This window comes from Oryctolagus cuniculus, chromosome 3 (assembly GCF_051225735.1).
Source record: "Oryctolagus cuniculus isolate XC-2025 breed Fujian yellow rabbit chromosome 3, ASM5122573v1, whole genome shotgun sequence".
NCBI lineage: Eukaryota > Metazoa > Chordata > Mammalia > Lagomorpha > Leporidae > Oryctolagus > Oryctolagus cuniculus.
Genome location: NC_142869.1, coordinates 6,668,400 through 6,693,210, shown reverse-complemented (window position 1 = coordinate 6,693,210; position 24,811 = coordinate 6,668,400). Strand labels below are relative to the sequence as shown.

Here is a 24,811-nt window from a genome sequence, read left to right as displayed (position 1 = left end):
GCTCTAGGCTTACATTTACGCAATCTGGGTCTAGAATTCTCCAGTGTGGGTAAGAGGAGATAGAGGTTTTGTTGTCAGTAGGGTAGTGTGTGTAGGAATAGGTCTCCTTTTTGTGAGCGGCTTATAGGCTGCTACCTTTGGCATCTTAACGGTTTACCCTTTTTTTTAAATTTTATTTTGATGTTTAGATTGCTAGTTTTAGCATACTGGACCTCATTTCTTTGGTGTATATTAGAGACACAGAAATTAGGGATAGGAGATTCTTACAGGTTAAATCCTGTGCTTCTTTCAAATACTGTTTTAGGCTTGTCACATTTTAATAAGAACTTCCCTTTCTTTTTTAGAGGAATACTTTAAGTAGGATCTTTCATTCTTAGGCATTCTTTTTATGTTGGAAAGAAACGTAATAAATAGTATGCTAGGGTGGATCTAGGAATGTCCCTGGGGGTGTAAAATAGAAATAAAAGCTCCCTGGGGAGAATTAAGAGAATAAAGGGAAAGCAGAGTAAGTGTGTTACTGCGGAGAAAGGGGAGAGGATGTGCAGTTAGATGCTAGCTCTCCTTTGCCATTGTTCCAGCTACTGCTGTGTTCACAGTTTTAGATTCTTCTTTTTTAAAAGGATTGTTCTATTTATTTGAAAGGCACAGCTTACAGAGAGAGAGAGAGAGAGAGAGAAAGAGAGAGAGATCTTGCATCTGTTAGTTCACTCCCCAAATGGTTGCAAGGTTGGAGCTGGGCTGGTCCGAAACCAGGAGTCAGTCGATTTCTTCCAGGTCTTCATGTGGGTGCAGAGGCCCAAGCACTTAGGCCATCTTCTGCTGTTTTCCCAGGCCATAGCAGAGAGCTGATGTGGAAGTGGAGCATCAAGGACTTGAACTGGTATCCATGTGAGGTGCTGGTGCCATCGGCAGCAGCTTTACCCGGTGCTCCACAATGGCAACCCATAAAGAGTTATTTTTTATTTATTTGAAAGTCAGAGTTACAGAGAGAAAGAGGGAGAGACAGAGACCTTCTTGCTGCTAGTTCACTCTCCAGATGGTTGGGAAGTGGAGCAGCCCGGTCTTGAACCGGTTGCATGTAGGGGATGTTGGCATCTCAGGTAGAGGCTTAACGTGTTACACCACAATGCCGGCCCCACTGATCAGCCTTTTTTTTTTTTTTTTTTTTTAAGATTTTTATTTATTTATTTGAGAGTTAGAGTTACAGACAGTGAGAAGGAGAGAGAGAGATCTTCCTTCCATTGGTTCACTCCCCAAATGGCCGCAACAGCTGGAGCTGTGCCGATCCGAAACCAGGAGCCAGGAGCTTCTTCCTGGTTTCCCACATGAGTGCAGGGGCCCTAGAACTTGGGCCATTTTCTACTGCTTTCCCAGGCCATAGCAGAGAGCTAGACTGGAAGTGGAGCAGCCAGGACTAGAACCGGCGCCCATATGGAATGCTGACAGAGGATTAACCTACTGCACTATGGTGCCGGCCCCTGATCAGCCTATTAACCAAGCACCTCAAACTTACTATCTATAGAGACTGGTATTTGGTGTAATGCTTAAGACACTTCTCGGGATGCCTTCATCTTTTTGGAATGCTTGGGTTCTAGTCCCAGCTCCAGTCCCAGCTCCAGTTTCCTGCTAGTGTGCATCCTGGGAGGCAGCGGATCATGGCTCAAGTACTTGTGTCCTGGGCCAACACCACAGTGCCGTGGAGTAAACCACTGTTTGTGGTGCTGGCCTCCTATATCAGAGTCTTTCCTGCTCTTCTTCTGATCCAGCTCCCTGCTGATGCCCCTGGGAAAGCAACAGATGATGGCCCAAGTACCTAGGGCCCCTGCTAACCATGTGGGAAACCTGGATGGAGTTCTTGGCCCCTAGTTTCTCATTCCTGCCCAGCCCTGGCTGTGTAGGGCATTTGGGAAGTTAACCAGAAGATGTGAAAATTGCTCTTTGCCTCTCCACAGAAACCTAAAACAAATACTCCAAGCTCCAAACTTCATTTAATTTGCCTACTTTTCTTTTTAGCAGGTTGATCATTTTGAATTTTATGTTGATTATTGTTTTATTTCCTATCGTGATTTTCTTTTTCAAATATTGTCATAAAACTTACTCAGTGTTTGTATCCTCCTTATTCCCAGATGGCCCTCGTTCTGCGGGCTGGCGGGAACACATGGAACGGCGTAGAAGGTTTGAGTTTGATTTTCGAGATCGGGATGATGAGCGGGGCTACCGCAGGGTGCGCTGTGGCAGCGGAAGCGTAGATGACGACAGGGACAGCTTGCCAGAATGGTGCTTAGAGGATGCCGATGAGGAGATGGGCACGTTCGACTCTTCAGGAGCGTTCCTGTCTCTCAAAGTAAGGCCTCTGTCTCCAGTGTGGCGGCAAGCACTGACCGCAGACCACATCCAGGCGTGGGCTCCTGATGTGAGGCTGGCGTTTCCTTCTCTTGTTTTGCTACAGAAAGTGCAGAAAGAGCCTATTCCAGAGGAGCAGGAGATGGACTTCCGACCCGTGGAGGAGGGGGAGGAGTGTTCGGACTCTGAAGGTAGCCATAAAGAAGAGGCCAAAGAACCTGATAAGATAACCAAGAAAGAGGGGGAGAAGACAGATGGTGCAGGAGCTGGTGAGGCCCGTTTTCTACCACCCCTTTATTCCATCAGACTAAACATTACTTTGTTTATTTAAGATGATTTTGTGTTTCAGAAGCTAGTGAGGAAACATCTCAGACCTCATCCTCGCCTGCCAGACCAGGTACTCCCTCCGGTCACCAGCCTCAGGAAGCATCACAGTTTGAGAGGAAAGAGGAGCCCCAGACTGAGCAGGTGCAAGAAGCTGAAGAGGAAAGTCGGACGGAAAGCAGTCTCCCAGCCAGTGTGCCCAGCAGAGGGGATGGTATGTGTGTGAGAGCAGCCAAGTTAAAAGAGGATTCTGCTGAGGCTAGTAATCACAGATATCATAGGCTTTTATTTATGCCTTTTAGAATGGCTTCTATGTGAACAGGTTGTTTTTCCAGTAAACCCATTCAAACAGAGCTTCTCACATATGATGCGTCCATTCCAGAATTCACCAAAATAGAGTTAAATCTGCAAGGGTGGGGCTCAGGATTCTTACTTCACAGGGTGTTAGGTCTGATCCACCTTGGCGTACTCCAGCAAATTGGTTTTGACATCCTCTGCGTTATTTCATTCCCATTATCAGACAGTTAACTTCCTTTCATGTAATGTCTGTCTATGTAGCGAGCTTTAATTACCAGACACGTGAATGTTATTGTCCCAAAAGAGGCTGTAAAGAGAACATGGATGAATTCGGAAGTCCGTTGCCTTCACCAGAGAATAATGTGTGTCTCTACTGATATTGCTGTATTGATTTAAATTGTTCACACACCTTATTGCCAATGTCAGTCATTTCCGTATTTTTTTTTACTTTATTTAAAAAATGACATTATAATGATTGATGTTAAAAGGTTACTTGGTTCATTCTCCATAAAAATGTAGAAATGGCCTGTGAGACCCTGCTTGATAGAGCATCTGCCTCCCTCTGTGCAGTTTCAGGACTTGTCTGTTTCCCTCACACTCCGTTCATCAGCCTCAAAGCCTCTTTGGTCCTGAAGCATGTCCTGTGGTCTGTCCACGCCTCAGTGTTATAATGAGAACTCTTCCACCCAGAGCTCCCAAGCTGTACGTGTCGTACCCCCTTGTTTCTTAAACAGTGAGCATTATTCCTAACATAGCATCACAGTAGTATAAAGATCTGTGTTTTATCTTTTTACCCCAATAGACTAAGATTTTGAGAGCCTGACAGACATTTCTCTTCCGTTTTTTATTTCTAGAACAAAGCTAAAAGAATATACAAAGGAATTTAGCAAGAATTTTAATCTGTGTATCAGCTACTGTGGGATCTGCACATCTCGAGGCCTGATTGATTTGTAGTAGTTGATTCTCAGTTACAATATGCTGCATGTGCATTCTGTTGAATGCACATGCCTGAGGCTTTAGGAAACTCTAGGGAACTTTAGTATTGAGTTCAAGTGTGTGTGTGTAAAAAGCTTAATTTACTTATTTGAAAGGCAGTTAGAGAAAGAGAGGGAGAAACACACAGAAATCTTCCATTCACTGGTTTACTCCCCAAATCGGTGCAATGGCTAGGCCTGGGCCAGGCTGAAGCCAGGAGCCTGGAAATAAATCTGGGTCTCCCCACATGGGTGGTAGGAGCTGAAGCACTGCGCCATCTTCTTCTGCTTTTGCACGCATATTAGCAGGGTTCAAAAGTGGGGCAGCCAGTCCTCCAACCAGCACCCTTATGGGATGTTGGCATTGTGGACAGCAGCTTACCCCACTGCACCACAGCATTGGCCCCAGACATGTTTTTTTTTTTTTTTTTTTAATTTTTTAAATTATTTATTTGAAAGTCAGAGTTACACAGAGAGAGGAGAAGCAGAGAGAGAGAGAGAGAGAGAGGGAGGGAGGGAGGGAGGAAGGGAGGGGTGTCTTCCATCCGATGGTTCACTCCCCAGATGGCTGCGATGGCCTGAGTGCGCTGATTCGAAGTTAGGAGCCAGGAGCTTCTTCTGGGTCTCACACGCGGGTGCAGAGGTCCAGGGACTTGCGTCCATCCTCTTACTGCTTTCCCAGGCTATAGCAGAGAGCTGGATCAGAAGTAGAGCAGCCGGAACTAGAACCGGCGCCCATAATGGGATGCCGGCACTTCAGGCCAGGGCGTTAACCCACTGCGCCACAGTACCGGCCCCCCCAGACATGTGTTTATTAATAAAGCTTCAGAGATGTGTATTAAAGTTTGAAATTCTAGATTTACAGTTTATAGAGGAGATAAAGCATCTGTGTGTGTATCAGAAAGCTAGGGCAAAAAGAAATTATCGGAGTCCACTGTGGGCAGACTCTTGGAATGCTTCAGAAGCTAGTGAACTCATTGGAATAATGAGTAGAATTTGGATGTAGATGTAGCTAGATATATTGGGAGAGAGCATTTCAGCACCATGGAACCATGAAATCTAAGGTGAGGAAGTGGAATGATTTAGCCATGGGTAAGAATGAGTTCTTGTTTAGTTAGATGAAGTGTGAGTTGTGAAAATCAGGCTGGTAAAAAGCATGGTTGGACTGTGCGGTTGATAACTGTGTAGTGAACAGCTATGACACAGGCGGTTCACTGTGACCTGTTAAGTCACCCTGAGTGGCCAGGATGAGAGAGGCAGTGCACTTGTAAAGGCAGGTGATGGCAGGTAATATGACAGAGTAGAAGTTGACGGGCCTGTGTTTGTGACACTTGCATCCTACATTGGAGTGCTGGTTTGGAGTCGTGGTTGCTATGCGTGTGATACAGCTTCCTGCTAATGCACCTGGGAAGCAGCAGTTAATGGCATAAGTGTTTGGGGCCCTGCTACCCTTGAGGGGAGACCCTGTGCAGTTTCTGGCTGCTGGCTTTGGCTTGACCCAAACCTGGGTGTTGTGACCATTTGGGGAATGAACCAGTGGATGTAAGGTCAGCTTCTCTTTGTCTCTCCCTTTCTGTAGCTCTGTCTTCCATAGAAATAAACAAATATATTTCTTTAAAAAAAAAATGACAGGCTTGTCATTGTGTATCAGGATTAAGAAGAGGGAGGAGGGGCTGGGGCTGTGTCACAGTAGGTTAAACCTCCATCTGCAACACTGACATCCCATATGGGTGCCGTTTTGAGTCCCAGCTGCTCCACTTCCGATCCAGCTCCTTGCTAATGCACCTGGGAGAGCAATGGAAGATGGCCCCAGGTACTTGGGGCCCTGCACACATGTTGTTGACCCAGGACTTGGAAGAAACTCCTGGCTCCTGGCTTTGGATTGGCCCAGCTTCAGCCATTGCAGCCACTTGGGGAGTGGACCAGTGGATGGAAGACCTCTCTCTGTCTCTGTCTCTGTCTCTCCTTCTCTGTAACTCTGCCTCCCAAATGAATGTTTTTAAAAAAATTGCTGATTAAGAAGAGGGAAGAGTGAAATTATACGATCTTAGAAAGGACTGTGGTGTCATCCACAGGAAAGAGTGAAAGCCGAGGAGTGGAGGATAAATGGTTTTGAACATTGATGCTGAGGTGTCAATGAAAAATGAACGTAGAAATGGCCAGAGAGCAGTTGTGAATAAGTAACTGACTAAATGGGAGTAGTTTTAGGCCATGGAGAGAATCAGAGTCTAAAAGATGACATGCACTTATTTAGGGTGAGAAGAAAAATGGACTAAACAAAACCTTGTGTCATTACTACTTTAGAGGGTGGACAGAGGAAGAAGCAGAGAAACACTCTGAGGGTACCAGTGGAGCCAGGTGGGATCCAAGGAAGCTAAGGAAGGAGGATGTTTGAGTGCGGAATTGGGCTGACAAGGTCGGATGCCACTAAGAGGTCAGATGCAGATGAGGAGAAATCATTGAATATGGCAACTTTGTTTCGCCACTTACTGTTGAGAGGAGCTGTACTTGGGAGGTGGAGAGTGGGAGTCACATTTTGACAGATTTGGTAGTGGTTGAAACAACATGTATAGGTTGTCCTTTAAAATAGTTTGGTAGAGAAAGAGAGTAACAGGTATTTGGGGAGAAGCTGTCTGTAACTGAATCAACAAGATTTCCCAGGAGAGACTGCAGTTGTCTGTAGTTATTTCTTTCCCACTTTTATACTAAGAGCCTGCAGACTGAGAAGTTAGAAACAGGAACCAAGACAGAACCTTGTGCAATTTTTATTCATTTTGAGAGGAATGTCGCACAGTGCAGGTAGGCTCCTAGTGCTTTGTAGTATCCTAAATGCATATCCTAAAGCACATACTATTGAATTATATTAATTATGACTGAAGTGTGTACTTTTTCAAGATAATTGCTTGTAGATTTCATAAAGGTTTTGATGAGGCTTCATTATTTTTGAGAATATGTGGGGTGCTTTGTTTATCATTTGGAAATGTGTTATGAAGAAGGGGTTAGACTGAGTCCAAAATGTTGACTTACACGTATTGGATAGGTACTCTAGTGACAGACACGTAAAAGGGCTTTTACCTTTTAACCCTTGTCTTTGTCATTCTGCCCATGTGGAGAGAAATACTGCACTTCTCCATGGGGTAGCGGCAGCGCTCGTGACAGGGCTCACGTTGCTCTTGGCCCCTAGCAGGCTGCCTAGCCTAGTGTTGCTCTGCCCGAGAGTCTGTATTTCAAAGGAGTTTCATCTGTTACAATTTTTTTCTCTAGAAATGGTTCCTGATGTCCAGCAGCCCCTGTCTCAGATTCCTTCAGATCCAGCCTCTCCTCTTCTCATACTTCCACCTCCTGTTCCCAGTCCCAGTCCTGCCCTCCGGCCAGTTGAAATGCCAGTCGTGGGTGCTCCTGGTATGGGCAGCGTTTCCACAGAGCCAGATGATGAGGAGGGTCTCAAACACTTGGAGCAGGTAACATTCTGACATTCCTCTGCCTTCTCTTAAATTGCTATAAAAAGTTAAAAAAAAAAAGCACTAAATAAATATTCAAGTATATAACTTTTGCATACTGTATTTACAGGAAAAGTTGGTTATTTAGTATTTATTTGTGTCAGTAATTGCCTTTTAATAATTTCATGCTTATAAGTTTCTGCTATGTAGCAGTTAGTATGTCAGGTTATTTTTTCCTTTTCTGAGGTTGCCCTTAGCTGTTTACTTTTCTTTTTTCTTTTTGGACATTAATGGAATGCCAGAAATGGCGAATACAAACAGCTGTGCATGGGCACTGTGTCTTCTGTGTTTTTGCCTCAAATATAACAAGAGAAATAGTTAAACTCTCCATGTTAATATCGTATTCCTGTCTCTGGATTTCCCTAAGATTGTATATACTATTTTTATATGTAAAGTAAATAATAGCTTGCTTTTTGATGAAAGAATTTCTCTTCAGCTTGAGATAGTGGCAGGAAACGTTGAAGACAGGAAGGATAAGATAGTGTCTTAGTAAAGCTTGTCAAAACTTTATTTCTAATTGTGTTAACTGAGCCTCGTGTTCTTTCAACATCCCTGTTTTTATAAGTTTAGTTTATGCAGTTAGAGTTGATCGAGGCTTATTAGTTTAAAAAGTACCTTGTTAATATGTGGATTAGAATCCTGGGCTTTGATCTGTACCCATTTGTATTTCAATCTCAGTTGGTTTGCTTAATAATTTTTTTTTTTTTTTTTTTTTTGACAGGCAGAGTGGACAGTGAGAGAGAGAGACAGAGAGAAAGGTCTTCCTTTGCCGTTGGTTCACCCTCCAATGGCCGCCACAGCTGGCGCTCTGCGGCCGGCGCACCGCGCTGATCCGATGGCAGGAGCCAGGAGCCAGGTGCTTTTCCTGGTCTCCCATGGGGTGCAGGGCCCAAGCACCTGGGCCATCCTCCACTGCACTCCCGGGCCACAGCAGAGGGCTGGCCTGGAAGAGGGGCAACCGGGACAGAATCCGGTGCCCCGACCGGGACTAGAACCCGGTGTGCCGGCGCCGCTAGGCGGAGGATTAGCCTAGTGAGCCGCGGCGCCGGCCTTCAGCTTAATAATTTTGAGACCTTGAGTAAGACTTGCTGTCTCTGATCTTTAATTTCCCTTATGCAAATTAGGGATAGTACCTATTTCATGACATTGCTGGAAAATTGTTAAATGCTGTCTTCCTCGCATAGTGTCTTTCACTGTTCAAGTAGTCCAAAACAACAGCAACCTAAGGTCAGCATTATTATTAGGTGTACAAGTATTATTTTAGGATTATTTGTTTGCTTACTCCATTTTTTGTTTTTCTGTTAATAGCAAGCTGAAAAGATGGTGGCGTATCTCCAAGATAGTGCTCTAGACGATGAGAGACTGGCATCAAAGCTGCAAGAGCACAGAGCTAAAGGAGTGTCAGTTCCATTGATGCATGAAGCGATGCAAAAGTGGTATTACAAAGATCCTCAGGGAGAAATTCAAGGCAAGTTGTTCCTTTCTACTTCCAGTACTGAAGTGTTTACCATTGGTTCCAGAAGCTCTGAAAAGACAATTGGTTAAGGTACATTTGCATAAGAGGAAAGTGTATAAGGAGAGAAGAAAAGATATATGAAAATCATTTGGATACAAGGCAGATGTCATGACTAATGTAATGGGCCTAGGGACAGAATGTTCTGGATGCTGTCAGTTGTGGCATCCCAGCTTGTTAAGAGGGCAGGTCATATCTCCTCTGTTCTCGTCTCCTTCACTATGTAAAGGTGACAGCAGTCATGGTTGGGGACTTTAATGTTAGTTTAAGGGGATGGGATACAAATACTAAGAACTATTAGCAGTGTCTGAGGAAAGATAGGGCTGTGTAACAGGTTTGTTTGGTGCCTAAGTTGGATTAGAATAGAGGAGAGTGCTCTAAATGATATTTGTTGATTCTTCATTTCTGTTTTTTTTTTTTTTTTTAAAGATTTATTTCTTTATTTGAAAGGATTAAACAGAGAGAGGAGAGGGAGGTGGCTTTACCCGTTATGCCACAGCACCAGCCCCATTTCTGGTTTTGCAATATTTGTTTTTAACCTGCAAACTGTTGTTGAGGATAATAGTGTCAGTCTCAGGATGGCACTTCCTCAAGCTCTCTCCGATGTGTTTACTCCCCGTTTACTCTTAGAGCCCTTGCCTTGTTGTATTTTCCTTCATAGCATTCCTGCTGCATATCTTTTCTTTCTTTGTTTTTTTGAAAAGATTTCTTTATTTATTTGAAAGAGTTAACGCAGAGAGAGATGTCCTCCAACCGATGGTTCACTCCCCAGATGGCCGCAAGGGTCGTGGCTGCACTGATCAGGAGCCAGGAGCTTCCTCTGGGTCTCCCACGTGGGTGCAGGGGCCCAAGGACTTGGGTCATCCTCCACTGCTTCTCCAGGCCACAGCAGAGAGCTGGATGGGAAGTAGAGCAGCTGGGACACAAACTGGCACCCATATGGGATGCTGGCACTGCAGGCAGTGGCTTTGCCCACTATGCCACAGCGCCGGCCCCCCTGCTGCACGTCATTGTATGTATATGTTCACTGTTAAACGCTCCAGTCTCTGCCTGTGGCCCCGACATCCTGTATGCTCACTGGTTCATGTACCAGCTGCTCCTCTTCTGATCCAGCTCTCTGCTATGGCCTGAGAAAGCACTGAAAGATGGCCCAAGTGCTTGGGCTCCTGCACCTGCGCCGGAGACTTGGAAGAAGCGCCTGGTTCCTGGCACCGAATCAGCTCAACACCAACCGTTGTGTCCAGCGGATTGGAAGACCTTTCTCTCTGTCTCCCTCTCTCTGTAACTCTACTTCTCAAATAAAGGAATAAATCTTAAAAACAGTGAAATACATGAAATACATGAAAGCAGTGCTTTGTGTGTATGTGCATGTTTCATTTAAATGTCTTTGAGGATAATGGTGGCTTTGCATGGGTTTGTGAGATATAATAGAGAGTCCATGTACCTTTTACCCAGTTTTCCCCATGGCAGTCTCTCGCCTGCCTATTGTACAGTATCACAACCAGGGTGTCGACAATGAGGCAGTCAAGATTCAAAACTTTTTTCATGAAGATTTATTTATTTATTTGAAAGGCGGAGTTACAGAGCAGAGGCGCATAGAGAGAGGTCTTCCACTTGTGGGTTCACTCCCCAAATGGCTGCAATGGCTAGAGCTGTGCCAATCCGAAGCCAGGAGCCAGGCGTCTCCTGCTCGTTTCCCATGTGGGTACAGGGGCCCAACGACTTGGGCCAGGGCCATCTTCTACTGCTTTCCCAGGCCATAGCAGAGAGCTGGATGCGAAGAAGAGCAGCTGGGACTCTAACTGGCGCCCACGTGGGATGCTGGCACAGTAGGCGGAGGATTTAACCTACTGTGCCATGGCACCGGCCCCAGAATGTTACATCTTTAAAGGGAATCGTAGACATGTATTCTTTTGGGATTGGCTTTGTTCATTCAGTGGAATGATCTGGAGACCCATCCAAGCAGAGTTGCAGAGAGACAGAGACAGACATAGACAGAATAAGAGGTCTTTTATGCTGGTTCACTCCCCAGATGGCCTCAATGGCTGTGATGGGCCAGGCCAAAGCCAGAACCAAGGAACTCCATCTGGGTCTCCCATGTTGGTGTTAGGAGTCCAAGCACGTGGGCCATCGTCCATTGCTTTCTCGGGTACATAGTAGGAAGCAGATCTGCAGTAACTGGGCCTCAAGCCAGAGCTGTGATAATAGGATGCAGTGTAACCTGCTGTGCCACAACACTGGTCACTGTGTTCAGTTTTCTGGTTCTCTTGCATTTTCCTATAATTTTTGGAATAATCTTGTCCATATAAAGATCTTGCTGAATTTTGCTATAAATTGTTAAACCTTCTTATAAATTTGGGAATTGACATGTTTGCCATGTTGAGTTTTCAGATCAGCAGCCATATTATGTTTATCAGTTTATTTAGCTCTGCCGTCTTTTATCAGCATTCTGTAATTTTTAGCATAGAATCTGTATGTGTATTATTAGGTTTACACCTAAGTGTTTTATCTTTTTTTTTTTTTTTTTTTGAGTGGTTATAAATGTTAGTGTATTTGTTTAAAGGTTTTTTTGTTGTTGTTGTTGTTTTTTTTTTTTTTTTTGTTTTTTTTTTTTTAATTTGGAAGGCAAAGCTATTAGAGTGAGGGAGAGACAAATCTTCTGTCATCTGGTTCACTCCCCAAATGGCTGCAGTGGAAGCCAGGAGCTTGGAACTTTATCTTGGTCTCCCACTTGGGTGGCAGGGACTAGCATTTGCGGCATCCTCTGCTGCCTTCCCAGGTGCACCAGCAGGGAGCTGAATCAGAAGCAGAGAAAGCAGGACTTGAATCGGCACTTACAGGACATGTTGCCACGGCAGGTGGCAGCTTCATCCGCCAGCCCACAACCCTCGCAGCTGTGTGTTTTTAACATCAGCGCCTGTGTGTCTGTTGCTGGTACACAGAAACAGAATTCAATTTGGGGCATTTATCTTTCATTCTGTTTACCTCTCTGAGCTCGTTTATTAGTTCAAGGAGATATTTTGGTTTTCTGTTTCTGAGGTAGATTTTTGAGATTCTGTGTACACAATCATTTCACTTTTAAAAAATGATTTTATGCATATCAGCATACATACTTTCCTAAAAATATTTATTTATTTTTTTGAAAAACAGATTGCCCAAGAGAGAAGGAGAGGTAGAAGAGAGAAAACCTTTCCATTTGCTGTTTTACTTCCCAAATGGTTGCTCAGCCAGGTCTGAGCCAGGCTGAAACCAGGAGCCAGGCACTCCATCCTGGTCTCCCGCGTGGGTAGCAGGGGCCCAAGGACTTTGGCCAACTGCTGCTGTCTTCCCAGGTGCGTTAGCAGGGAGCTGGAGTGAAAGCTCAACAGCAAGGACTTGAACCAGTGCTCTGACATGCAGTGCCAATGACTGCGCCAGAACGCCGGCCTGTCATTTCACCCTCAAATGGGACACTTTGCTTTGCTTCCAATGTGTATGCCTTTTATTTTCTTTTGATACCTAAAAATTTTTTTAGATTTATTTATTTAGTTTTGAAAGTATCCAAGAGGGAGAGCAAACAGAGAAAGAGCCAAGAGTAAGAGCGAGAGAGAGAGGAAGAAATATTCTTTCACTGGTTCATTCCGTAAGTGGCTGCAACAGCTAGGTCTAGGCCAGGCGAAAGCCAGGAGCCCAGAACTCCATCCTGGTCTCCCACATCAGGAGGTAGGAGACCAAGTACTCGCCATCTTAAGCTCCTCTCCTAGGTGCGGTAACAGGAGGGTGGATTGGAAGCAGAGCAGCTGGGACTAAAACTAGCACTCTGATACGGGATGCTGGCATCATAAGCACCACAGCACCGGCCACCTCCAGTTTTTTTTTTCTTTTATTCATCATTATATTTGAAAAGTAGAGAGCCAGAGAGTGAGACATTCCATTTACTGATTTACTCCCCAAATGCCTGCAACTATTGAGGTCGAACCAGGCTGAAACCAGGAGCCCAGAACTCAATTTGGGTTTCCTTCATGGGTTGAGTACCCAAGTTCTTAGGCCATCAGCTGCTGTCTCCCAAAGTGCACATTTGCAGGAAGCTGGAGTTGGTAGTAGAGCTGGGACTGGAACTGGGGATTCCAGTATAGGATGTGAGTGTCCCAAGGGAAGTCAGCACCTGCTTGCTTCTCCCTTGTTGCTTTAGTGTGCTTTCCATCACTGTGCTGAGTCCGAGTGGTGGGAGCAGACATCCTGCTCTGTGCTCCTGGGAGCACATTCAGTCTTTCATCACTAAATGTAATGCTGGCCGTAGGGTTTCTGTAGACAGTCTTTGTCAAGGTGAGGAAGTACTCTTCTGTTCTTGTTTTCTCAGAGTTCTAATAGCGAATGGGTGTTGGATTTTGTCAAATGCATTTCCAGCATCGATTGGTAGAATTGTGTGACTTTGCTTCTTTAGTGAAGACGACTCTGGTAGTTTACATTGATTGTGTCTGGACATTGAATTGCATCCTTGGAATAAACCCCACTTGATCGTGTGTTTACTCCTTTGTATAAAGTGCTGAACCTTATTTGCTAGTGTTTTGTTACAGGTTTTTGTATCTGTATACATGAGAGATTTTATTTTGTAATTTTCTGTTTTTGCACATTTGTTATCTCTCTCTCTCTCTCTCTTTTTTTTAAAGATTTATTTTATTTATTCGAATGACAGAGTTAGAGAGAGAGAGGTAGAGACAGAGAGAGAGGATCTGCTGGTTCACTCCCCAGATGGCCACAGTGGCTGAAGCTAGGCCAGTCTGAAGCCAGGTTCCAGGAGCTTCTTCCAGGTCTCCATGCAGGGGCATGGGCCCAGGCACATTAGCAGGGAGCTGGATCAGAATTGAAACAGCTGGAGCTCATATGGGATGCTGGTGCTGCAGGCCTGGGTTTTAATCCCCTGCACCACAGCGCCTGCTCCTGTTGTCTTGTTTTATCGTCATGTTAATCTTAGCTTTGTAAAATGAGCCAGGAAGTATTTCTTCCTTTTTCATTGTTTGGGAGAGATCATTTAGAATAAATGTTAATCCTTTAAATCCTCAATGAAATTCTCTAGTAAAATTGGAGAGTCTCTTGGGAATTGAAGAGTTAAAAAATCAGTTTTCTTCATAGTTATAAAGCTATTTCAGTGATGTATTTAATGTGGCTGAGTTGTGGTAGTTTGTATTTTTTTGATGTTAGTCTGTTTGGTTTAATGTACCAATTCATGTGTGTGGAGTTGCTTTCAGATTTTATCATCACTGCTATCTGAAGGTTTTGTAGAGAAACCGTTTCATTCCTGATATTGATACTTTGTGTATTTCTCTTTTCTCTTTGTCTTTGTAGAGATTTGTCAGTATTTTATTATCTATTCAAACATTCAGCTGTTTGTTTGATTTATTTTTCTGTTTATGTTTTCATTTGCTTTGGTTTATGCTCTTTTCTTTCCTTCTGCTCACATAGGGTTTATTTTGTTCTTTAATAGGTTCTTGAGGGTGGGAGCTTTGTTTATTAATTTGAATGTGAACTTTTTTCCTTTTTTTAAGATTTAATTTATTTGAAAGGTGGAGTTACAGAGTCAGAGAGAGAGAGATCTACACACTGGCTCACTCCCCAAATGGCTGCAATAACTGGAGCTGGGCCGATCCAAAGCCAGGAGCCAGGAGCTTCTTCCAGGTCTCCCACGTGGGTGCAGGGGCCTAAGGACTTGGGCCATCTTCCACTGCTTTCTCAGGCCATAGCAGAGAGCTGGATCAGAAGTGGAGCAGCTGGGTCTTAAACCGGCGCCCGTATGGGATGCTGGCACTGCAGGCATGGCTTTACCTGCTGCGCCACAGCACCAGCCCCTCTAATGTGAACTTTTAATATAAATTTCTCTCTTAGCACTTCTTTGGTGCTAGTAATTTAAAATACATCATTCAGTTCTGTGTATTTTCTTTTTTTCCCAAGATTTATTTATTTGAAAGACAGAGTTACAGAGGGGAGGAGGGGGGAGAGAGGTCTTCTATCCACTGGTTCACCCCTCAAATGGCCACAAAGGCCAGAGCTGGGCCAATCCAAAGCCAGGAGCCAGGAGCTTCTTCCAGATCTCCAAGGTAGGTCCAGGGGCCCAAGGACTTGGGCCATCTTCTACTGCTTTCCCAGGTTATAGCAGAGAGCTGGATCAGAAGTTTAACAACAGGGACTTGAACTGGCACCCATATGGGATGCTGGCACTGCAGGCAGTGGCCTTACCTGCTATGCCACAGTGCCAGCCCCTGTGTATTTTCTTGATTTTTTTTTTAACCCGTGGATTATTTTGAAGTGTGTTTTTTAGTTTGCCAACCATTTGAGATTTTCCTTAATTTTTGATTTCTGGCTTGATTCTGTTGTGGGCAAAGAAAATACTATGTGTGATTTCAGTTTTTAAAAAATTGTTGAAGTTTGTTATATGTCACAAAAAATGATCCATTATTGTTAGACGTTCTGTGGGTACTTGAAGAATGTCTATTTTCCTGTCTTTGGAGCTCTGTAATTGTGTGTTTGCCTCTGTTGGTGATGGGATTGTTGAGTTCTGCAACACTGCTGCTTTTCTGTCTAGGTCTGTGAGTTGCTGAGAGAGGAACGTTGTCTTCAGCCTGTGAATCTATCTACTGTTTTCAGTTCTGTCAGATTCTGCTTCACGTATTTTGCAGCTTTTTGTTTGGAACATAGGTGTTTATGATTGCTATGACTTCTTGGTTGTCTATCCTGCTTTATTATCTAATGTCTCTGGTAATTTTTGTGTTCTAATGTAGCCAGATTTTCATTAGTGCTTATTATGTGATTTAGTTTGTTCCTTTTACTTCAGTCTGTCTACTTGGTTATATTTGGAGTGACTTTTTTTTTTTTTTTCTTTTGATGGATAGAGTTAGATACAGAGAGAGAGACAGAGAGAAAAGTCTTCCTTCCGTTGGTTCACTCCCCAAATGGCTGCTACAGCCAGCGCTGCACTGATCTGAAGCCAGGAGCTAGGTGCTTCCTCCTGGTCTCCCATGCGGGTGCAGGGGCCCAAGCACTTGGGCCATCCTCCACTGTCTTCCCGGGCCACAGCAGAGAGCTGGACTGGAAGAGGAGCAACTGGGACTAGAACCCAGTGCCCGTATGGGATGCCGGTGCTGCAGGATTAACCAAGTGAGTCACGGTGCAGGCTCAGGCCCCTGTAACTTCTTTTTCTTTTTCTTTTTCTTTTTCTTTTTTCTTTTTTCTTTTTTCTTTTTTTCTTTCTTCTTTTTTTTTTTTTTTTGAAGATCTGTTTATCTATTTTGAGAGGCAGAGTTACAGAGAGAGGGAGAGACAGAGAGATCTTCCATCCACTGGTTCACTCTCCAAATGGCTACAATAGCTGGAACTGGGATGATCTGAATCCAGGAGCCAGGAGCTTCTTCTGGGTCTCCTATGTGGGTGCAGGGGCCCAAGGACTTGGGCCATCTTCTACTGCTTTCCCAAGTGCATTAGCAGGAAGCTGGATCTGAAGTGGAACAGCCAGGTTTCGAACCAGTGCCCATATGGGATGCTGGAGCTGCAGGCAGAGGCTTAACCTGCTGAGCCACAGCGCTAGCCCCTAGAGTGACTTTCTAATAGACCACACATACAGAAACCCCTCAAACTTTCATTGGGATTAAATTCCAATAAGTTCGTCATTAGTGAAAATACTACAAACTAAAATGCATTTAATACACTCCACCCCCTGAACTTCATCATTTGGTAGCACAGGTGGCTTCCCCTCCTGGGTTGTGTGGCTGCTCGGCACTGTGGCTCCCTGCTGCTGCCCCACACCACAGCAGAATTTGTGTGGTGTCACCTATTAGTAATTTGGAAAAAAAATCCAAACTTGAAGTATTGTGTCTACTGAATGTGTACCACTTTTGCACCATTTTCTCGTTGAACTATCCTGCAGTAAGATCATGTTTCTGGCTGCTAGCTGCTGCTTCTCCAAACCTGGGATAGATGAGGGGAGAAGAACACCCAGAGAACTCAGCATTGTGTCGGTCTTCAGGCCTGGAGGCATCTGGTCAACTGTCTCTACCTTTTGGAATGTTCTTTTGTTTGTTTTATATTTATTGCCCAGGGTTTCCACGTATACTTAGGAGTTAGGAAAAAGTATATCAACTCCATCTTCCTGAGTAGAGGTCTCCAAGGCTTTGTTTTGTTCATTGCTATATCCCTGCTACCTAGATCATATAGTCAGTGTTTGGTGAGTATTTGATGAATGAACTAATTGATGTTTTATTGAATAGAGTACATTTCTTTGTTAAATTTACACATAAAATACTTGATTTTCAAACATTTTATTTATTTTTACTTACTGAAAAGTCAGACAGGCCCACCTTCCATTTACGAGTTCGTTTCTGAATGCCCACAAACACCTGGGACTCAGCCAGATTGAGGCCAGGAGCCTGGGACTCTGCCTGGGCCTCCTGTATGAGTGCAGCAACTCAACATTAGAGCAGCCATGTGCTGCCGCCCAGGGTGTGCATGTTAGCGGGAGCTGGATTGGAGAGGGAGCAGTCGGGACTTCAGCCTGGCGATCCAGCGTGGGATGTGGGCCCCTCAAGCAGTGTGCTAACTGCTGCACCAAATGCCAGACTCTTGATTGTTTCTTACTGTAAAACGCGTAGAGAACATTAGCTTTACCAAGGCCAGATTGAATTTGGGAACTTTACAAGTTAAAGTTACCTTTACCAAGGCCAGATTTACCAAGGCCAGATTTAGTCTTAGCTGGCTGACTTGTAATTTGCTTTGGTTTAACTGATCATTATTTATATTTTGCCTCACCTTCAGTAATCTCTAGCAGAAAATGAGTTTGAAAATGTACTTGGTTCTATACTGTGTTCTCTATGTATGAGTGATACAACGTCTACTAAATACTTACTCTTCAGTTGTAATATACTTTCCTGACAGATTCTTGTAGTGACTGAGAGAGAGAGAATTATGTTCCTTGTACTGATTAAAACACTGCTGAGAATTTGGATGTGTAGAGGGCTTATTTCAAAGTTGTTTCTGTTGTGTTTTATTTAAGTCTGTTTTCTGCCTTCCGAGACAGAGTAAGATACCACAAGGACTTTTGATAGATGCCCCCAGTGAGGATCAGACCAAGAAATACACTTTTCCTCCGAGTCTGGAAGTATTCTTACTGTCTCTTTAATTGGTGCTCTTGTAGGTCCCTTCAATAACCAGGAGATGGCGGAATGGTTCCAGGCTGGCTATTTCACTATGTCTTTGTTGGTGAAGAGAGCTTGTGATGAAAGCTTCCAGCCCCTTGGTGATATCATGAAAATGTGGGGAAGGGTTCCTTTCTCTCCAGGTCCAGCTCCCCCTCCTCATATGGTAAGTACCTTACAGCTCACCCAGAATCCTTATGTGTTAGAAACAGTTGCTTCTCTTGGAAAACAGAACTCAAGTATTACATCCACTGAGGAAGGAATTACAGTTCTTTGAAAGTAATTGAAATGGTCATGGGAAGTCCAGATTACAACTGTGTTCATCCTCTTACACACACACACACACACACACACGCTCGGGTGCACACATGTACGTGTGTACTCTGGGGACACAGAATGCTCCCATAGCTTTCTAGCAGGTAAAGAATTAGGACCAACATCCTGTCCTGAGCTTCCAGCAGGTCCTGAATGTATCGGCTCCTTACCTTCCGAAGCTCCTTTAGGAGCCTTTGTCTGTCTTTATCTGCTGTGCTTCAACATGGTCGGCCTTTCCAAGTTCTTGGCTGCCTCTAGCTAAAATGTACACTCTTCTCCCTTCCCCTCATTGAACTCTTTCTTTAACTTGTAAAGTTCCCAAATTCAAGGCTTTCCTTCAAATAGTGCTTCAGAATTTTTTGAAGACTTAAACTTAACTGCTGATATTTTAATAGAGAAATGGTACCATAATACTACTGACCTCCACAGGACGCTGGCGCTGGAGTACCTCCTCTTGCAGCAGCTCCTGGCCCTCTCCCAGTGGGCTTCCTTTGGAAGTCTCTGCATCTGTCCTTCTATCTTCCTTCTGCAGGTTAGAGTGGCTGGTGGCTGGCCATAGGTCACAGTAGCCATAGTGCAGGAGCTGCAGTGTGAGCACTAGATTCTGCAGTAACGTCCTTCATTGGGTTGTTCCTCAGCTATCTGCCGAGAGCCTGTGAGGCCTTGCCTAGGTCCTTAGGAGATGCAGATGAGTGAGACATGGCCTCGCTAGGCAGAGGGGTTCGCAGGTGAGGACAGCAGCCACCAGCCTTTCTTGACCGTGACTCGCAGCAGAAACAAAAATGAGTTTTGCATTGCTATGTACATTCCTGTGTGTATCTGTGTGTGCATGACAAATAAATTTCACATTTTGTGCCATGTACTTGTTTGTTTTGAACATATTAATTGATTTCATAGTGTACTGATGGGTTGAGACCTGTAGTTTGGAGAGCAATGGTCTAGAATGGAAGGTTTCATTCATTTATTTATTCGAATGGCAGAGAGACAGAGGCAGAGATTTTCCATCTGTTGGTTCACTCCTCAGATGCCTAAAGAGCTGCGGCAAAGGCAGGCCCAAAGCCAGGAGCCCAGACTCACCCCTGGTCTCTCACATTTGTGTCAGGACCCAAGGACTCGAACCATCACTGGCTGCTTCTCAGGAATCCGAAGCTGGAATCTCAAGTGGCATCTTAATGGCCTTGCCAAGGGGGAATTATTTCTGACATTCTCCAATTTGTTTTAATTAAAAAAAATAGACTTTTTATTGTATAGAAATTTCACTTAAGTTCCAAGTTTGAGCCTTGTTTCCCTTCTCTGAAATTGAGATGGGTTTTTGTCGTGGCCTGTGTCGTATCTGAAAGCTCATTGCGTGGATCCTGGCGCACGCTGGTCCCCAGCTTCCAGTTAGGCTGAACTCAGTCACACCCATTGGAAGAAGAGCTGTGAGAAGGGCTGCACCTTCGCAACGAGTGCTCCCTGAAACTGAAGTTTTCATATAGAAATTTTAGATTAACCTAGGGTGGCTTCATGTGCTGTAAGTTTTGATGATTTACTCCTTTTTGTATGATCCTGTTTCTCTTTTTTTTATTTCTCTGTTTTCTTTTTTTAAAGATTGTATTTATTTATTGGAGAGGTAGAGTTACAGTGAGAGGGCGAGACAGAGAGAAAGGTCTTCCTTCCATTGGTTCAGTCTCCAAATGGCTGCAATGGCTGGAGCTGTGCCGATCTGAAACCAGGAGCCACGAGCTTCTTGCCAGACTCCCACGTGGGTGCAGAGGTCTAAAGACTTGGGCCATCTTCTACTGCTTTCCCAGGCCACAGCAAGAGCTGGATTGGAAGAGAAGCAGCCGGGACTTGAACTGGCACCCATATGGGATGCTGGTGCTGCAGGCGAAGGATTAACCTACTGCGCCTTGGCGCCGTCCCCTGTTTCTCTATTTTTTACATGACCTCCAGACTTAAAAATTGAATATTGGGAGACTTATTCAATATTTCATTTACAGTAGTAACTCTGGAGTACCGTTCCTCATTCAGTGTTAAGAGCAGGAGTAGAGAATAGCGCTGAAATGAAGACCTCTTCTCAGCTTAGACTCTCAGGATGTGTACAATTAGATGTGTTCCACTAGATGGCAGTGTTTAGTTTTTAACAATGTTGGATTTTTAGTTACTGATTTGGAAAAAAGGTTGGAGTGAGAGGTAAAGATCTTGGAGTGATTTTGCTTTCTGATATACGTACCAAGAGGCTGTTAAGTTCTTTGCATTTTATTTAAGAGTATTTGTTCCTTTCACTCCAGGGAGAATTGGACCAGGAACGACTGACCAGGCAACAGGAACTCACAGCCTTATACCAGATGCAGCACCTCCAGTACCAGCAGTTCTTAATACAGTAAGAGCAGGGATGCAAAGTGGTGTGCTGAGCTTCCTAAGGGGGCTGGAGATGACATCTGCTCCCGAGTCTCACCTTGTACATCAGAGAGAGCGGAGTGCTTAGATTGTGCCTGCTTCATTATCTAGCCAGTGACATCCTACATGCATATTCTAATCACAGCCTTTTTAAATACCAGAAGTTTGCAGAAGATCATACGTAATTATGATTTTCAAGCACTTTAGTTACTAAAGGAAGAATCAGGAAATATTTCAAGAAGCATGTGTCTCCTAAGTGGCTAGCTTTGAGTGTCAACAGGGGGAAAACAGATGAGAAAGTGGCAAAGAAGTTAAAAGTTCATACTGCCAGGGTTGGTATGGCGTCTGGCAGAATGACAGATGATGCGCCCCTTAGATTGTGCGGGAAGAAGTAGGATGTGGAGTGGAGCTTGGTAAGGTCTGCTCTCAGGCCAGGTCCCCTGCTGCCTGGCACAAAGCAGTGTGCTGTTGGAACACAGACCACACATTTGTTTACAGACCGTCTGCGGCTGCCTTTGCCTTAGAATGGCAGAATTGAGTCTGTGTGACCCACAAAACTGAAAATATTTCCTCTCTGGCCATTCTCAGGAAAAGTTTGTCCGTCTCTGATCTAGTGGAAAAAAAAAATTACCTAAAAATTTCCAAGTCCAAACATAGTTTGAGAATTTTTTAGGAATAAGTTTGAGAAGTAATTGTATTGTTTGGAAAGCTAGCTTTGTATGGCAGTAGCTCTTGTTTGACTCTTACGGTTTTCTCTTGTTCCTAATAAAAGGCTTGTTAGCTTAAGGGGATTTGCTGACATTTAGAGGGCTTTTAAAATTCATTCATTTATTTATTTTTGCTGTCTTCTTTCAAAAACATGCTATCTCTGAGTGTAGTTCTTTCTTTCTATTTAAAGATTTATTTATTTTATTTGGGAGGCAGAGAGAGAGGTCTTTCATCCACTGGTTCAATCCCCACATGGTCGCAACGGCTGGAGCTGTGCCGATCCGAAGTCAGGAGCCTCTTCCAGGTCTCCCATACGGGTGCAGGGGCCCCAGAACTTGGGCCATTTTCCACTGCTTTCTCAGGCCACAGCAGAGAGCTGGATTGGAAGTGGAGCAGCCTGGACTCAAACTGGCACCCATATGGGATGCCGGCACTGCAGGCTTTCCCACTACACCACAGCATCGTCCCCAATAGAGTTCTTTCTGCAGCCAATGGTAGAATTGCTGTGTGACTCTTATCATGAATTGTAAAGAATATTTCATAGCTGTTTCTCGTGGTGTGTTTTGAGGGGATGCTGAATGAACTTTGTCTTTTAAACATTTCGGTTATGTCAGCTGAGTGTGGATGGATGGGTTACACCTTTCTGTCTGTTTTCTGAAGACAACAGTACGCACAGGTTTTGGCTCAACAGCAGAAAGCAGCCTTGTCCTCACAGCAGCAGCAGCAGTTGGCACTTCTTCTCCAGCAGTTCCAGGCTCTGAAGATGAGGTTGGTGGTTGTCCATTATGAACCTCATTTTGTGTGTGAGAGAGAGAGTGTGTGTGTGTGTATGTGTGTGTGTGTGTGTGTGACAGAGAGAGAGAGAATGTGAATGGGGGGAGGGAGAAGAAAGGAAAGCCGGTAAAATGTGTGAATTCTGGCCTCAGCATACCACTATTTCTATGTGTTCTATGTAAAAATAATATAGTATACAAAGAATTCGATGGTGATAGCATTTAACTTATCTTTCAGTCATAAAGGATACATTTTAGATAGTAACCTGGAAATGATGAGGAGAGAAACAATATAGTCTTACAGCACTTGTAGCAAGAATAAAAATGCAGCTTAGAACTTAAATTTCATTTTTGTCTGTGATTTTTCAAAAAAGATAGTGACAGTGCTGTACAGGGTTTTAGTTTTCTGGACCTCAGAAGCTTTTAAGGTAGGCCTGGGGAGGAGGAGGAGGTTATGCTGGAATCTTGAGTTTATGCTGCTTCACATTATCACTCAGAGCAGTGTTCGTCTTGGCTCCTGAAAAGCTATCAGTGCCTCTCAGAAATCTTCCTGTCCACTTTAATTAAAGCCATTCACATTTCCCTTCTGAGCCTTCATCTGGCCTGCGAGGAAAGCAGGTTAGGTGGTGGGGTCTCCATTTCACAGATGGGCAGGCCTGGACTCAGAGGCTCAAGGGCCTGGTTTGGCCATCATAGCACATGGAAGCTTCAGAATTAACAGGTCACCTCCATGGCTTTTATTGAGATAATCTGCATTTTTTTAAGGTAGTAGGTATCCACTAATACCATAGAAGACTGCAAATGCGCCATTGTGTCTGTCTTTGTTCCTTTCTCAACTGCTTCGGTAATGTTAGGCTTTAGTCCAAACAATGAAGGACTTTTCTGACTAGCTAACCTAGAAAACCTGCAAGTCTGGAAATTCCTCTTTATCTTAATTTTGCAAATGGATAAGAACAAGTTAATTTTTCTGTTTCCCTTTTGCAGAATATCTGATCAGAACATCATTCCCTCAGTAGCTAGGTCTGTTTCGGTGCCGGATACTGGCTCTATCTGGGAGCTTCAGCCAGCAGCCTCACAGCCTACAGGTAAAAACTTAAGATTGGTCTTTAGTACAACCCAGGACAACCCAGGCATTTAGAGTATAGTAATAATTTTATAATTCAACTTTTTAAAAAATGTATTGGGTTGACACTTGGCCTAGTGATTAAGGCCCTGCTTGGGACACCTGCGTCCTGTACTGGAATGCCTGATTCCAGTCCTGGCTGTTGCAGTCGAGCTCCCTGACAGTGTGCACCTTGGGAGACGGGTGATGGTTGGAGCACTCGGTTCCCTGTCGTCCATGTGGGAGACTTCAGGTTGCGTTCTTGGCTTCTCGCTTCAGCCTTGTCAAGCCCCTGCTATTGCAGGTTCTGAACCAGCAGATGGGAGATTACTCTCTCACTCAAGTAATATAATAAAATGGAATATTAGTTTTTAAAAATTCACTTTATATTGAATATTAATAATAAGTCACATTTTTAACAATAGATCTCAGCAAAAGATTCAAGTTATTGTTAAATGCATTCTTAAGGAATTTGTAGAAGTTATTTAAGATGAATTTTTCAAATTTGAGTCAGGTTCTTTTCCTTAATGTTGCTCTAAATAATGCAGAAAAATCTCTTAAACTAGTTTTGATCTCTTTAGCTAAGTTTAAAAAAACCAAAAATCCAAAATTAAAACATAAGTAATGATCTCTCCTTTGACTCAGGGATTGATGCACACATTACGGCACTGAAAGTGCACAGAGGTTCTGGAAAGAGAAAGCCTGCTTTGAAGTGAATCCCTTCCCTCATTCTCTAGGTCTTTTGCATCAAATTAAAAAATCGGAATTGGGATATTTTAAAAGTTTTGATAGTGGTGGAGCACCTATAGAAGTAGTTAATTTAAAAAAAAAAAAGCCCTTTATGTATTTATTTGAGAGGTAGAGTTACAGACAGAGAGAAGGAGAGACAGAAAGGTCTTTCATCCATTGGTTCACTCTGCAGATGGCCATAATGGGTACAGCTGAGCCGATCCGAAGCCAGGAGCCTCTTCCAGGGGCCCAAGTATTTGGGCCATCTTCCATTGCTTTCCCAGGTCATAGCAGAGAGCTGGATCAGCCTGGACTTGAATTGGTACCCATATGGGATTCCGGCACTGCAGGTGGAAGCTTAGCCCACTATGCCACAGTGCCATCCCCAAGAAGTAGTTAATTTTTGGTTCTTAAGATTTATTTGAAAGGCAGAATGATGGAGGAAAGAGAGGGAGAGAGCGATATCGTCCATCTACTGGTTCATTCCCCAAATTCCTACTACAGGTATGCCTGTGCCAGCCTGAAGCCTTGAGCTAGGAACTCCATCCTTGTCGCTCACGTGGTGGCAGGACCCATCATGTGCTGCCTCATAGGCTCATTAACAGGGAGCTATATTAGAGGCATGGAGTAGCTGAGACTCGAACCAGGCACTCCAGTGTAGGGTGCAGGTATCCCACGTGGCACCTTAAC

At 44.1% G+C, this 24,811-nt stretch overlaps 1 protein-coding gene across 12 annotated transcripts in view; it reads left to right on the top strand.

The window, feature by feature from the left end:
* Nucleotides 1-24,811, top strand: part of GIGYF2 (GRB10 interacting GYF protein 2) — a 155,596-nt gene that overhangs the window by 97,496 nt on the left and 33,289 nt on the right. For all 12 annotated transcript variants that reach the window (XM_070070041.1, XM_051834185.2, XM_051834184.2 and 9 more), the window contains 9 exons: nucleotides 2,127-2,344; nucleotides 2,450-2,612; nucleotides 2,693-2,881; nucleotides 7,203-7,399; nucleotides 8,747-8,906; nucleotides 18,112-18,278; nucleotides 20,701-20,792; nucleotides 22,178-22,285; nucleotides 23,275-23,375. In XM_070070041.1, coding sequence (XP_069926142.1) covers nucleotides 2,127-2,344; nucleotides 2,450-2,612; nucleotides 2,693-2,881; nucleotides 7,203-7,399; nucleotides 8,747-8,906; nucleotides 18,112-18,278; nucleotides 20,701-20,792; nucleotides 22,178-22,285; nucleotides 23,275-23,375 — 1,395 coding nt within the window. The remainder of the gene's footprint in view (nucleotides 1-2,126; nucleotides 2,345-2,449; nucleotides 2,613-2,692; nucleotides 2,882-7,202; nucleotides 7,400-8,746; nucleotides 8,907-18,111; nucleotides 18,279-20,700; nucleotides 20,793-22,177; nucleotides 22,286-23,274; nucleotides 23,376-24,811) is intronic.